The following is a 15,536-nucleotide window of genomic DNA, read 5'->3' as shown; positions in this document are numbered from 1 at the left end:
AATAAAAAATTTTAAAAATATTAAAAAATTATTATTCTTAAACAATATATTTTAAAAATAATAGTTATCAAATATATCATGAAAAATACTGCATCACATTTGCCCAAATATTATAATCACGCTAATTAAATCGGCGATTTATAAAGCAAATATTTCAGATGAAAAAATCTTTACAAATAAAATCGCGATTAAGTGAAATCTTTAGGTTTTCAATTAAATATGTATATATATATGTAACGATATAATTCATCGCCTTGCGGCGATACACGACATCATTTTTTCCTCGAAATGTGCGCACTGTGCCGTCGGTAAACAGAGTGTAAGGACTTTGTAAAAATACTATTAAAAGTATTATGCTCCGTTTATCAACAGTACGGTGTGATGGTATCATCTGCTGATCGAATTAAAAGAAAGAACTTTTCGTATTTGATTTTTGCGGCTCCCATATTCCAGCATAATTCAGCCATGTCATTATGAAAGGCATTATGCTAGGAATATGCGGTGTCGTGAATTTGCATGCCAATCTTCATGGTGAAAGTTCAGAAATGTCGCCGAGTTGTATGGCGACAAAATGAAAAAAATTACAAAATATTCTTTAAATATTAATATAGTTAGACGTGAACATTATAGTTTTCCTGCACTATTTATGAAGCCGAAAAAAATACTCTGAAATTGTAATGTATTTGCTAACTTCTGATTAAACGACTACAATTTAGAAGAGTACCTCATTCGTTAAGTATCAATAAACAAAAATACTGTCTGTCGCATCGAAGAATGTACATCGTTCATATAATGTACTCGCATTATTTGCAACGTCAAACAAATCTCCTGATTCACCGAGGTTATCCATTTTTGCGACCTTATTGCATTTATTTCTATATGTTGTCAGTGTATATCGATAGCGCAGTAATTTGCGCGAGGAATTCGCTGAGAACGAATCTGCAATTATTTCGCTTTCGTGGTGACAATTCCTTCATGTCACGAACTAATCGCATTTCTCGTGTAGTCATGCAATAGGCAAGAAATCGTTTCAAAATTTAGGTAAGTTCAATTCTTTTTTTAGACACTATATATTGTATAAATCTGAACAAATATAAAACAAACCGAGCATATTTAATAGCATAACGAAAATTTAATTAATTATTAATTATTAATTATTAAATATGTAAAAGTATTAATTATTAATAGTGCAATTAGAAGTATTAGAACATTATACTATATAAATATTTAGCTATAATAATTACAATATTATATATCGAACATACAATTGAGTAATTTATTTTTTCAAAATGTAAAAATCTTACAAAAATTGCTATGTATATGTGATTGCGTTTAAGTTCTTCTTTTACGTTTTGTAACGTTCTGTAATGTTATATTACTATATATTAATGATTAGTTAGTATTAAATTGATAAAATTGTGGAATATACTATTTTCTGTTTATTTAAAATTTACGAAGCTTAAGTTAAATTAAATTATTACAGTCAACTTTAACATATTAGGTGTGGGGAAAAGTTTGTGGCGTTTTTTTAATGCCATCTAATAGGAAAAACGCCATGAATTTTTTCCCATACCTAATATCAACGTTATATAGGATGTTTGATAATTAACGATAAAACTCGCATAGCAGCAGAGTGAATTAAATTGAGTTGAAAAGTCCTCTACTATTTTGCAATTTTCGCAATAGTTAACAAAATTAATTACTAAAAATTGTCGAATATTTGTTTTCAATAATTTTTTACTCAAATACTATCAACTTTAGAAAAAAAGCAAAAAACAGCAAAAGACAAAAATTATTTATTTTCTTCTCACAGAGCTCTAAGAATTTTTTCAGAATTTTTTACTAACTTTTTAGTACTGTATTTTCTAATTGGCAATTAGTTTTACCAACGTGGGAAAATACGGTATTAAAAAAATTCTGAAAAAATTCTCAGAACTTTATGAGAAGAAAATAAACAATTTTTGTCTTTTGCTATTTTTCTGTAAAGTTGATAGTATTTAAGTAAAAAATTATTGAAAACCAATATTCAGCAATTTTTAATGATTAATATCTTGTTAACTATTATGAAAATTGTAAAATGGTAGTGGACTTTTCAACTCAGTTTGTAGTCTATTCTGTCACTATGCGAGAGTTTTTATCAGACACCTTGTATAAATACGATGACGTTTTGATTTGCGTAAGCAGTTATAATCTTCGTTATCATAAATAAATATATCTGTATTGCAACACGTTGCAATCCGTTGCACCGAATTTATATCTATATTAATCTCAGCGGAGAAGCGATATCCGTTGAAACTTGCGAAGAAAATGCGTGTGGCCGTCGTAGGCGCCGGTGTAATAGGAGTATCAAGTGCGTTTGCTGTGAAAAGCGTTTTTCCAAGTTATGATGTGAAGATCTTCGCTGATGCATTCTCACCTGATACCACTGGCGATGGAAGCGCTGGTTTATGGACTCCTTTTCTCCTCGGTGATACACCTGCTGAGGACATAATGTAAGTACGCTCGAAGTACGATTATATCTGCAGATAATGAATCACACTTTATGAATTTCACAGATTTTTCTTGAAGAAAAATATAGCTTGAAGAAAAATATAGCTTGAAGAAAAATATAGACATTGATTTTTCATGTTGAATGCTTTTACATTTTAATTTATCGCAAATATAGGTACAGGCCTATAGATCTGAACCATCTAATATTTCTGATAAATAATAAATTACGATACTTAATTATAATAATTATACTTATAGGTCAATTCTAAGCAGAATCATAAGACTCATAAAATTTGTAAGAACTTATGACTAATATTCTAATTTTATACATATATAAGATGTACAATTATTCATAAATATCTACGATTTCTAGAAATTTTATGATTAGTTTTATGATTAGTATAAATGTGTCCGTAAAAAAAAATTGTTTGTGTAAATGTTATATAAAGATATATAAAGCACTTAAAAATTCTTACAAATCTTATAGGAATATGTTACGAGCCTTACAATTCTGCTTAGAATTTAGGTATTAATTATAATAATTAATTGTATGATATTTTGTTAGTCGTTGGGCTGGTAACACACATCAGTGGTTCGAGCAATTTTGGAAAGCCGGATTATCATCGAAAACGGGTGTTTCTCTACTGCCTGTAACTTATGTTACTAGTGATTATGAGGATTACGTTGAGCCAATATGGGTAAAATTTGTCTATGGCTTCCAAAAACTAAGTAACGAAAGATTACAACGCTTAAGTGAGGAACACAAGTGCAATTACAAGTAAATTAAACCTTTATAAGGTGGCTTAAATATATAAACAATTCAAACCATAACAATTCATACGTTGCAAGATATTCATTCAGATTTTGTATATGTAATAGTCTTTAATTTATTTTAATCTAATTATTTAATTTTAAGATATAACACGGAAAATATATTGTAACTGATTCAATTCAAATAAAGAGCATACAGCCATATCGCAAGATATTATTAGCAAATGTCATTTATTAAAAATTATGAAGTTACAAAAATATATAAATAAATATATAAATATATAAATCTATTTCTTAGATTTATATATTTTTGTAATTTCATAATTTTACATAAATGACATTTGCTAATAATATCTTGCGACATGACTGTATGCTCTTTATTTGAATTGAATCAATTACAAGTACATTTTCCGCGTTATATCTTAAAATTAAATTATTATAAAATTAAATAATTAAATTAAAGATTAATAAAATAAATTAAAGATTATTACATATACAAAATCTGAACGAATCGCTTTTCATTTTAATTACCGCTTATTATTACTGTCTCTTTCGAATATTTGTCAAGATTTGAAGTTAATAATTCTAGACAAGGTATACAATATATAACTTATACTGCTGAACCGGTTCTACTCCTGCCGTGGCTCATGGAAAAGTTTGTTTCTTTGGGCGGAGAAATAGAAAGAAGGAACATTAAAATGTTGCACCAATTAGCAGAAGAAGGGTATGATTTAATAATAAACTGCAGCGGGCTCGGTGCACGAGAACTCGTCGCAGATGAAACGATGACGCCTATTAGAGGTCAGGTGTACAGGGTAATTGATCCTCCAAGCTACATTGCATCTCCGTATTTTTAAGTATATTCAAGTTATCATTAAAGTTACAATAGTAGTGATTCATTTATATATTCCATGTGTGTGAATGTAAAAATATTTTAAAAAGTTATCATTTAAGTTAATCTTTTTCATAAAAAATGAAAGTCGTACGCTGTCTCTCCTTTCTTTGTCAATATGTGTCTGATATATCTTCTTTAAAGTATTACCTTGCTGATGAATTTAAAATTAACTGATTTAGAGATGTTTATTTAAGGTAAAAGCACCTTGGGCAATGCATTGTTTTTTGGCGAACGATGATGCCTCATGCAATTACATTATTCCTAAGTATGTAATATTAATAATGCATATTTATTGACAGTGACGTTTATTCCACGACCTCTATAATATTTGTCTACAGTATCCACAGCGTCGTAATAGGTGGTACTCATCAAGAAGGTGATTTCGATCGTTCCGTACGAGAGAAGGATTCGAAACACATTTATGATGGATGTTGTCGTATAATGCCGTCTCTAAAGGTCCTTAAGATACTCATAAATTTAAGTCCTCTGTTAGCCATGTAGAATTTTGCATTATCTGTTAACAATCTGGATCTTTAAACTTTAGTGCACATTTTCGTATTGTTGTTGTTGAACTATAAAAATCTGACAAATGTATGCTGAAAGCTTTAATAATGAGATTTTACTATTGTAGAAATCGGATTGTATCTTACTCGTTTTTTACAGATTTAAATTCATCAAAATTCACAATAAAAATATCTGTCTTCAAAATTCAACTTAATTAACGGAGAATTAATAAAAGCATATTGTATGAAAACCTGAAAGAGGTTTTTTTTATACTAAAAGCTTCAATAATGAGTTTTTACTATTATAGAAATTGGATTGTGTTTTACTTATTTTTTACTAGGTAACATGCATGTTGCATAAGATGTTTAAAGATATCTTTTAGATATTATGCAACATAAATGTTATCTGAAGTTACATATATTTAAATTCATCTATGAGAAATATTTACGATCAGAATATCAGTGCTTTCAAAGTTTAACTTGGTGGAGGATTAATAAAAGATTAGTCATTTTTCAAAATAATTTACGCTTGTAATTTCTGTCGAAGGGGAGTGAAATAATACGCGCGTGGGTGGGCCTTCGACCAGGGCGACCGCGAGTTCGTCTGGAGTGCGAGAGCCTCAACTTGTCCATGGGAAAAGAGTTCAAGGTAAATTGCCATAAGATAATATATTGTTAACTATATGCCAAGAGTAATATTGAGTTGAACTTTAATACACCATCATTCGAGCGCCTAAACTTTATGATCGTTTCTTATAACTAAGCTAGTTTCATGCTTTATTTTAGATGATACACAATTACGGCCACGGCGGAAGTGGCGTGACGCTGTGCTGGGGGTGCGCCATGGATGTCGTGGAGATGATAAAAAACTTAAAAGTACCTGAATTAAACTCCAAACTGTAACTTCAGGGACAGAATAAACTTTTTATCCTTCATACATTTTTACTGCACTGTTGCAGGGCAACTTTAACCTTGCTCGACTTTTTCTTTTTATATCGCCCGAAGAATTGTGTCGTTAAAAATGTTATTCTCATTTTTTTATTTATCTCCTTTTTATTTCAAATTTAAATTAAATCTAAATTGTTTCTCCAGCGAGAGGGTGTTACCATTAAGAACTTTCGTTTTTCCCGATCCGTCTATTTGACACTTGATCGATATTCGTAATTCTTACTTTAGACCTATTTGTTTCGCATAACAATGGCAAAAAGTCGAGAAATATAATTAAACGTCAAGAAAGCGAATGTAAGCGCGCGAGAGTTCAATCTGTGCGGGGCGCACCAACCTATTTAAAGTTTCGTGTCGTGCAGATCACTTCCGTAACTGTACATACAATTTCTAAATATGGTCGTCAGGCTGTAATTAAAGCACCAAACTAACTACTAAGATACCTTACATGTCGACTATGCCGCAGTAGTCGCGTAAAGGTAGACGTCGGTGACGCGTGTCTCTTCAGTCGCAATACGATCTATATCGGCCATACAGCTTTTCTTTCGCAACAGCATTTGACGTTTTAACGTTCGTCATCAAAATTAAACAAGAAAATCGGTAGGTAATTTCATTTATATAATATTTATTTATTCATTAATATAAATATTTATTCATTAATATAAAAAATATATTTTATAAAAATTTGATACGTTTGACAAATTTGAATCAATTTCGTCCTAAAAAATGTTACATACTCTTTATAGAGAAATGTGCCGTTGTATTTGTAATATTTAGCAGTAATCATATATTATAATAATGATTTATGATGAATAAGAACCGTCTTAATAAAATTTAAAATATTTAAATATAAATTCAAGCATTGCTGCTGTGGGTTTTTTTATGAACGTTTTCTTTAAACATTAATTACATAAAGCTAAAGCTAGAAATTTTGAAAATGACAGTGACTAGTTTCTAAAAAATTATATCAAAAAGAATTTATTTATGATTAAATTTGTTAATCTGGAGCTCGATTGTGTATCTTGAAACAAAATAAAAATTACAAAAGTGAGCAAATTCACTAAATGAAATAAATATCTAGTAAATATTACTAAATGAAATAAAAATTTAGCAAATTTTCTCACTTTTGTCATTTTTTTCACCATGATTTTCATCTTGCTTCAAGATATATAATCGACTTTTTGATTTGATCCGTATCGCTTAACACGATTATCACGTCTACGCGGCAAATGCAAATATGAGAGGGATTAAGTTCAGATTGAGTTTGACGCGTATTGACTGACAGCGTGATTGAAATAATCGAATAATGAAAAGCAGCAGCGGTCATGATCATCGAATACAGCGATTATCCGGTAATATTGCACGATTCTAAAAACAGTAATTCCAGAAACGAGAGCGTAAACGGTCAAAGCATCAAGTCCGCAAAGAAACGACCCTGCAAGTCATTTCAAAATTGTACACAGAAATATATTAATCTCAACAATTCCTCGGACTTATCGCTTGCAAACAACAGAATAAGTGTCGCCAAGCATGATTTCGAGTGGCTTCACTGGAAGATCACCACAAATAAAGGCAATAACACAGGTATTCGTAAATCCGACAAATTAAGAAGGCAATTCAAAATCACATTTAATAACAAATTCATGCGAGATAGGCATAACGAAGAATGTACAAAGAGAAAAACAGAATAAGAAGATCTGTAAAAACTTTAGCTGCTTCAGTGATCTGATCATTGGAAAACTCATTTCTTTAATTTAATCTTAAACAGAAAGGATGATTTTGCTGAAATATTCAAAAATTTAGCTTAATGTGGACACATAATTTTATTGAATTACAAAATAATTATGTAGAATCCTCGAACGAGCTGGTTACTAGAATGTAAAAATTTTTTGAAATACTGTTTCACTCATTTTTTAAACACTCTTACTTAAATTCTATGTAATTATTTTGATTGATGGACTAACAAAATTATTTTTAAATTTATGTCTAATTTAATTTTTAAATACTTCAACAAATTCGTTCTTTCCGTACAACTTTATAAAAATATTCTCTTTTATTCTTTAAAAACACTTTAAATTTTCCACGCTTTTATGTCCTAGTAATTTTTTATAATCATTAATTTTTTATATTCATTAATAAAATTTTCCGAATAGATGCATTATGCAAAGGAAGTGATTCAAAGCGACACAAAGAGGATGTGGAAGAAACGTCAAAGACGACCAGGATTAAAAAAAAGCGGAGGTACTGCAAAGAATATACAATTATTATACATTTCGTTTAAGAGCCGAAATTGACTTTGCAATTTAAACGAAACAGATTTTTAACAATCTGCACGGTGAATTGCAAGTACGACGTGGTTAGACGTATGGCCGTGCGATTCGGAATGAAGGAAGTTACAGAAGACAGCAGTTGGGATCTCTATTGGACCGATCAAAACATCAATGTAGAGCGCATCAAAGACATGAAGAGGTTCCAGAGAGTCAATCATTTCCCTGGGATGACAGAGATATGTAGAAAGGATCTACTCGCTCGTAATCTCAATCGCATGCAGAAGCTATTTCCGAAGGACTATAATTTTTTCCCAAAAACTTGGTGCTTTCCCGCGGAGTAAGATACACATATTTTGATTTAAACTGTTCATTTAGCAAATAATATAGTTCTAATAAAATTTTATTATTAGAATACTATTTTATTGTTAATAATCTCAATCAGCAAAAATTTATTTTCTGTTTCACGTTTAAATTCAGTGCATCAAACTTGAATAACTTAAATAATAATATAATAATATAAAACACAAATTATACAATTTTTATCTCAATACATTAAGTATATAAAACATTATTTTCTATAAAATATTCCTTCGCGAATAAAATTTGCTTAATAATTTTATACACATATTTCACTTTGAGTCTAATTGAAATTTTATACTTAGTATAAATCACACACACACACACACACACACACACACACACACACACACACACACATTTTTTAATAATAATAATAATAATCATAGATGAGATTAAATATCGTATGACAATTCTACGAATCGTTTCATGTGTCAAAATAAAAAATGCGGTCTATCGATTGAAAGTCCTCTTATCTATTTTACAAGCGCGAGGTTCTCGTATGCATGAGTCATTCTGTTTTGCTTCACTGAACAATCGCTCTCGGGTTCCCAGTCGTAAATTCCAAAGGTTTGCCATTACGGTGATAAAGAATAATCAATATTTCCCAAAGTCAAAGTGCGTATAAGCAGATCAAAAGCTCTGGATTTCGACTTCCAGTCACGGTGACGCAATGGCTTACGCCAAGGCGCGGAGATCAAAAACCTTCATCATCAAACCGGATGCCGGCTGCCAAGGTCGTGGCATTTATTTAATAAAACATTTAAAGGACATCAAATCAAGCGATCGCGAACGTTTGATCTGTCAAGTATACATCGCAAGGGTAGGAACTATTAATTTTTCCCGCAAGAAAAAAATCATTGGAAGTTTACCGATTAACTTTTTCTTTTTTATAAATAAGATACAATTTTTAGATAGATATTATTTTTTAGATAAAGATATTATTTTTTACACATTTCTCTTTTCTTTATATTCTCTTAAGATGCTTTAAAATTTATTCAGATTTCTTTCCAACTAATATATGCAATTGTAACAAAAAATTTCATAGTTACAGCACAAAATAAGTATAATGCCTTTTTTCTTATTATATCCTTAGCCCTTCTTAATAGACGGATACAAATTTGATCTACGTATTTACACACTAATCACGTCATGTGATCCTCTCAGAATTTATGTGTATAACGAAGGACTCGTGAGGTAAGACATAAATGTAAAAAGAATACTTAAGAAAATAAATCTTGATGGCATGAAATATAATTCTCTTAAAATATTTTTTTAATATAAATGATTACTTTTTTATATAAATAGTTACTTTTTTACTTTTCAAATTTACAAATATACATATATATGTATATATTTTTTTGATTTATTGGAAAGTGCAAAACACATCACATTTTTAGATTTGCAACCAGCGAATACAAGGAACCGATCGGATACAATATTTCTAATATGTTTATGCATTTGACAAATTATTCTGTTAACAAGCATAGCCAAATGTATATTATTGATGATGAAATTGGTAGCAAAAGGTTCGTATATATTGGCTGTAGAATTGGCGATAAAATACCAATCATACAGCAAATTATTCCTTACAGAAAAATATCGACATTGATTAAGTGGTTTAAAACGAAAAATGTCGATGTAGATGAATTATGGAGTAAAATCGACGAAATTATAATTAAAACTATAATCGTCGCATATCCTGTATTGAAACATAATTACCATGCATGCTTCTCGATGCACAATATGATTTGCGCGTGTTTTGAGCTATTGGGATTCGACATTTTGCTCGACTGGAAGCTCAAGCCTTACCTTCTTGAAGTAAGCTTTTTACAGAGAGATTAAGACATCTAAAAAAAATATTATTAAACAATAAAAATAATAAAGATTCAGAGGCTAATGAGAGTCATGGTTATCTTCATTTTATTTCGAAACAAACCTTTATTATTTAAAATGAATCTTTATTTTTATTGTTTAATATTGAGAGTCCTTATTTATATTTATTTAATTAATTGTGTTTAAATATTATTAAATATATTCTCTATACAATTAGTAAATCTATCAGGTAAATCACTCGCCAAGCTTTCACACAGATGCACAGATAGATAGAGACGTAAAGGAAGGATTGCTGATGGATACCTTCGATATATTAAATTTACAATACGATAAAAAGAAAATAATAGAGGAAGACAGGAAGCGAATTAGAGAGCGCCTTCTTCAAGGTTTAAACGGAAAAGATCTCAGGCAAGTGAAAGAACATAATATAATTTATAGATAATTGATCTTCTCATGCACTAATCTCGTAATTAATTCCAATTAATTGCAAAACTTTATTAAACTTATTAGTAAAAATGGCATCCAATTATAAACATTTTTTACAATCCATACGTGATATAAAAATTAAATCCGAATTTTTTAATTAGTATGTTAAAATATTTATTGAGAGTTTTTCATTTTATAAAATATAATTCATAGAATTTTAAAAATTCGAGTTTTCTATATAATATAACAGAAAATATATTGCAATAAAAGTCTGATAATAAATCGAAACGTTACAATGCGCAGTCAATTAATGACTCGGCTTCGATGAAATCCGATAGAAACGAGAACAATTACATGCAGAGGCAATTTCAGTGGGAGGACGACCACATGGGCAATTTCCGAAGAATTTATCCATGTTTTGATGAGGATAAATATCAGTCTTTCTTCACACAGAATACCTTTTCCATTTTCCAAGACACGGTGACATCAAGAGCGCGCGAAGAAGCATCGAGAATAGAGAAAGAAGAGAATGAGGTAAATTTTTCATCAATTCACAATTTTGTATCCTCAACTTGGCAGATGAATCTTTAAAATAATTCTTCATATTTATTAATGTTACGTTAAAATTATTGTCAATACGAGATGTGTGTGTGTGTGTGTGTGTGCGTGTGCGTGGTGCGTGCGTGTGTGTGCGTGTGTGTGTGTGTGTGTGTGTGTGTGTGTGTGTGTGTGAAGCGAAACGAGATACTTTTTTTAGTTTTTTTTTAGTTTTTATATAAAACATATAAAATAAAACATATAAAGTATAACAAAGCTTTTATCAGAGATTTTTATCAAATTAATATAAAACTTTTTAAAATATAGCGAGCATTGACGTTAATAAAATCGCTCATTGTTCATCCAATAAAATAAACTGCAGCATTAATCCACACACAAGTTTTAGCTTTAATAAATTATTATACTCAAGAATATTATTAAATTCATGTTTTTATAATTATTTTTTAATACCTTAATAAATTACTGTTCTAATCTAAATAAATTCTTAATCTTTTAATCGATTACTTTTCATAATTACTTTACATAATTTTGTCTTATTTAAGCTAAAAGCAAAAGAGGAAGAACGCAAACAAATCGGGAAATGGAGCGAGCAAAAATTAGGCCTTGAAAGTTCAAACGCACCAAAGAAATTGCAAGAGAAAAATAAATCCGTAGGCGTGATAAGGAAAAACGTTAGTATATAAAACAGTTCTATTTAATTAAATTGTCACTTATACAGAGAAATGCTTCATTATATATATATGTATATTTTATATATTTTTTATATATTTTTTATATTTTATTATATATATTTTTTTTTTCGTGAAAATAACTGAGTAAAGATTAGAAAAGAGTAATTATTTCTTAGGAAAAGTACGAAGATTCAGCAGAAGTTATAAATGGAATGTTAAATGAGATAGGACTTTTTTCTCTACCTCCGGAAAAAAGCAAGCACATTATCATCGTCGCTTTTTCGCAGATCAATAAGCAGGATGCGGAGAGATCTACCCTGTACTCTTTTGAGCCTGAAATCATATCGGAATCTGAAGAGAGGAAACGAATAACGGCTCTGGCGCAGAGAGATTTTCTCATCAAGAGCTACGGCTTGTTCGAGCAGATATACATAGCGATGAAGAGAAACGGTATGTTACGACCCGCCGACGAGAAAAAGTACGGTTTGTACGGCAGGCTGGGATTACACGCAAATACGAATCACAGCACATGCTCTTCTTCGCATAAATCTCATCATCATCAAAACGATCACCTGGATACTACGCAAGCAGTCGCGAACCAATGTCCGCATTATTCCCTGAGAGTGAATGAAGTAAGTATATATTTTTATCAATCGAGACATTGTCTTGTCTCAAAAAATCAAATCCAGATATATAAATTAGATTTTACTCGATGAAGTTTTTACATTCAAAGAAAAGTAGATCTCTTCTTTCACTTTTTATATTTAACACAAAAAAAGAGATAATATTTATTAAGTATTTGAGAAATGTATGAAAGAAATATATATAATTTTCTTTTTTAGCACAAATCGATGAATCATCAACGTGAATTTAGAAATTCAAATAAAAGTAAGCAAGACGATAGTTATTATAAGCAACGTTCTGGAAATTATCGCCTCCTAGCAAACACAAAGTTACATGTAACGTACTTATTAATTATTTTTCCACTCAACAATATAACAGTATAATAATATAATACATATTATATTAGTTATAGTGTTAAGTGAAGAAATTACAACTGCAGATACGTTATATATAACTTTGCATTTGTTAGATACGCGTTTAAAATCGTTATCCTTTTCAGGCTCGTGGATAACATGCAACGAGGCGCTCGTTTACGTTCGTCCGAAAATACCACAAAAACTGTGGATGGAAGAAATAAATTCTGATAATCATATTGGACGCATAACAAAAGCACATATTGCTAGAACATTGTCGAATACTGTTCGGCTACACACGCTCGAGAGAAGATCCCATTTGATGAAATCTAAGCTGCATTCACGTTTTTATCTGTCATAACCTGCGTTCGTTTTTACAATTAAATGAATTAAATATAATTATGTAGAAATATAATTATTTATTACAACAATTATTTAGAGTTGATGTTATCACTCAGCACCGAGGATGAACGGACCATCTTCTCTATCTGGAATTTTAAAAAGTAAAGAAATATGCTACCTAATATATATAAAAAGAATTATTTTTTCGAAAGATATAAAAGATACAAAAGCAGAAGAAGATATATAAAAGATTAATATAAAATTGACTAAGAAAATTTAAATAGATATTATGAAGATTTTGCAATATTATGCTATTAATATTCCTAATATTGAGCATAAATGAAGATTAAGATTCGTAATATTGGGAAATACAATTTCACATTATAAATATATTACATATATTCCTATAAAACAATTGCTCAGTCGCGTTAAAAATACTTTTATTAAGTAAATTCATATATCGAGTCAAGAAGAAATAAAAAACAAGCCTTATCCAACATCTAGAAATGCAATGAATTTCAGGACACGTTTCGGTGTATGAGCGGATTCTATTTTAAGGTAGAGAACAGTAATATATAAAAATCAACAATGTATCGACTTGTTATTTAAAGTGCCATATAAATATGTACAATAGATATATAAGTGAACATGTACACGTAAGTCGCATAAGAGTGGGAATTAGGTACGCGCCGGTGCGTATGTAAAATGATCATACACACATACGCAGACGCCAGTCTATAATATGTATAACAATTTTTATTGCTGATATATATTCTGTATTCACATGATAAAAAATAATCTATGAACAATTTGTCGCTTGCTGAGTTTTTGCTCCATTCGTGATATTGCGTCCACGTTGTTTTGTCGCAGCGTCTCATCATCTCGTTTCTTCAGTTTCTCCTCCTACTTTTTTTTTCATCTATTAATCTTATCGTTTTTCATGTCGCGATCGGTAAACCGAGCCTGTCGTGGACGCGTTTCAAGAGTGCTACGACAAATAATAAGAATCCAAAATTCTTTCAAAGTTCAAAATCGAAATAACAATAATCCGCAATTTTATACAAAATAATACTGTGTAAGAGGTATGTGTATGTATTTTCAGTTGTGTGTGTGTGTGTGTGTGTGTGTGTGTGTGTGTGTGTGTGTGTGTGTGTGTACGTACATGTGTATTGTATCTGTTTGTAAAGTAATGTGCCGAATTAGCAACGACAAGGATTGCTCTCTTAAATTTCTAAATCACGACCGAATTTCCTAAATTACAATTCTTTTTTCCTTCGATTATAAAACGTAACGATATTAAATGATAGCAACACTTCGCAGAATCTACGTATGTAGGCGATGTAATGTCGGCACCCTCGACTGTAAACTGCATTGTGTTACGTCATTGTAAGAACAAGAATTAGTGCGAAATACATTCAACATATTACGATCGATGAATCCTTTTTTTCTTAACGTGATATATATTATTTACATAAAACCACTGTGCGACTGCGACAAATATTTGCGCGTCTCTCTCACTTGATTCCCACCATATTAAATCTTAGATATAGAAAGGCTTATGTACATAAAGTCAATAGATATTTATATGATATCCTATATTATACCGCTTATAAAAAGAAAAGACCGTAAATATGTATTATATTCATGCGAAGTATTTCCATCTCCGTTAAAAAAAAAAAATCGTCACATATTTCGGCGTATATACATACTTCCTGAAAATAAAGGTAACTGCATTTGAAGAAAGTTGCAATAAGACAAACAGTTGGACACATATAAAATGCATTTGTTTCGAACAGATTTTTACAAGAGGGGGTTAAGCTATCATCGTAAAATATATCAAATCGTTATCGATAAACGAAGAAAGGAATTATTGCGCGACATGTATCAAAATGAATGCTACGTAACATAAATTTGTAGCAATCATCTTTGATGATAATATTTGTGACTTAAATTACAGCTCAATTATTTTTTTGTACTAGAAAATGATTCATCCGCTACTTCGGCCATTGACAACGTTATTCGTGTAAATCTTCGTAAATCGCTTAATCCCCTGTAGCTTTTAATCTTCGCAATAAAAATAATGTTAACAGCTTTTTGTGTGATTCTTCCCGCGCGAGAAAATAGAAAGAAGATATGTGAAGATGGTATCCTATTCGTTGTAATACTAAAATATGAGCATTATGTAGGATCCTGCGTATGTTACTCACATGTAATATGTGTTAAAAACGATTATATCTAGTAAACAAGCTTAAGGCATGAATTATACGGAGACTTCGAGTAAAAAATAATTTAATTTTAGATTAAGAAATATTGGCCTATAAAATTAATTTCTTCATCTAAAATTAAATTCGTCAATTTCATATTGAGAATAAATTAGTAAATTTATCTAATTAAGGTACCGTAAACACTAATTATTTCAATAATAATTTCCGCACTTCGTCAGACCTCCGTTTAATACAGGCATTAAATGATATATATATATATATATATATATG

At 30.1% G+C, this 15,536-nt stretch overlaps 1 protein-coding gene across 1 annotated transcript; it reads left to right on the top strand.

Moving 5' to 3' along the window:
- The first annotated feature begins 923 nt into the window (after window positions 1–923).
- Window positions 924–13,169, top strand: LOC108686866 (tubulin polyglutamylase ttll6-like). Its single transcript, XM_018192362.1, has 22 exons — window positions 924–1,041; window positions 2,273–2,492; window positions 3,056–3,268; window positions 3,851–4,076; window positions 4,351–4,421; window positions 4,495–4,612; window positions 5,207–5,308; window positions 5,446–5,559; window positions 6,113–6,204; window positions 6,992–7,188; window positions 7,758–7,845; window positions 7,921–8,211; window positions 8,892–9,054; window positions 9,328–9,428; window positions 9,632–9,760; window positions 9,827–10,052; window positions 10,297–10,479; window positions 10,797–11,027; window positions 11,594–11,722; window positions 12,010–12,354; window positions 12,565–12,610; window positions 12,846–13,169. Exons 2-22 carry the CDS (start codon window positions 2,308–2,310, stop codon window positions 13,058–13,060), a joined length of 3,465 nt encoding a protein of 1,154 aa, XP_018047851.1. The 5' UTR covers window positions 924–1,041; window positions 2,273–2,307; the 3' UTR covers window positions 13,061–13,169.
- The last annotated feature ends 2,367 nt before the right edge of the window (window positions 13,170–15,536 follow it).

This window comes from Atta colombica, unplaced genomic scaffold, assembly GCF_001594045.1.
Source record: "Atta colombica isolate Treedump-2 unplaced genomic scaffold, Acol1.0 scaffold198, whole genome shotgun sequence".
Classification (NCBI taxonomy): Eukaryota; Metazoa; Arthropoda; class Insecta; order Hymenoptera; family Formicidae; genus Atta; species Atta colombica.
Note: the sequence above shows the minus strand (reverse complement) of the source record. Positions and strands in the feature narration are given on the sequence as shown.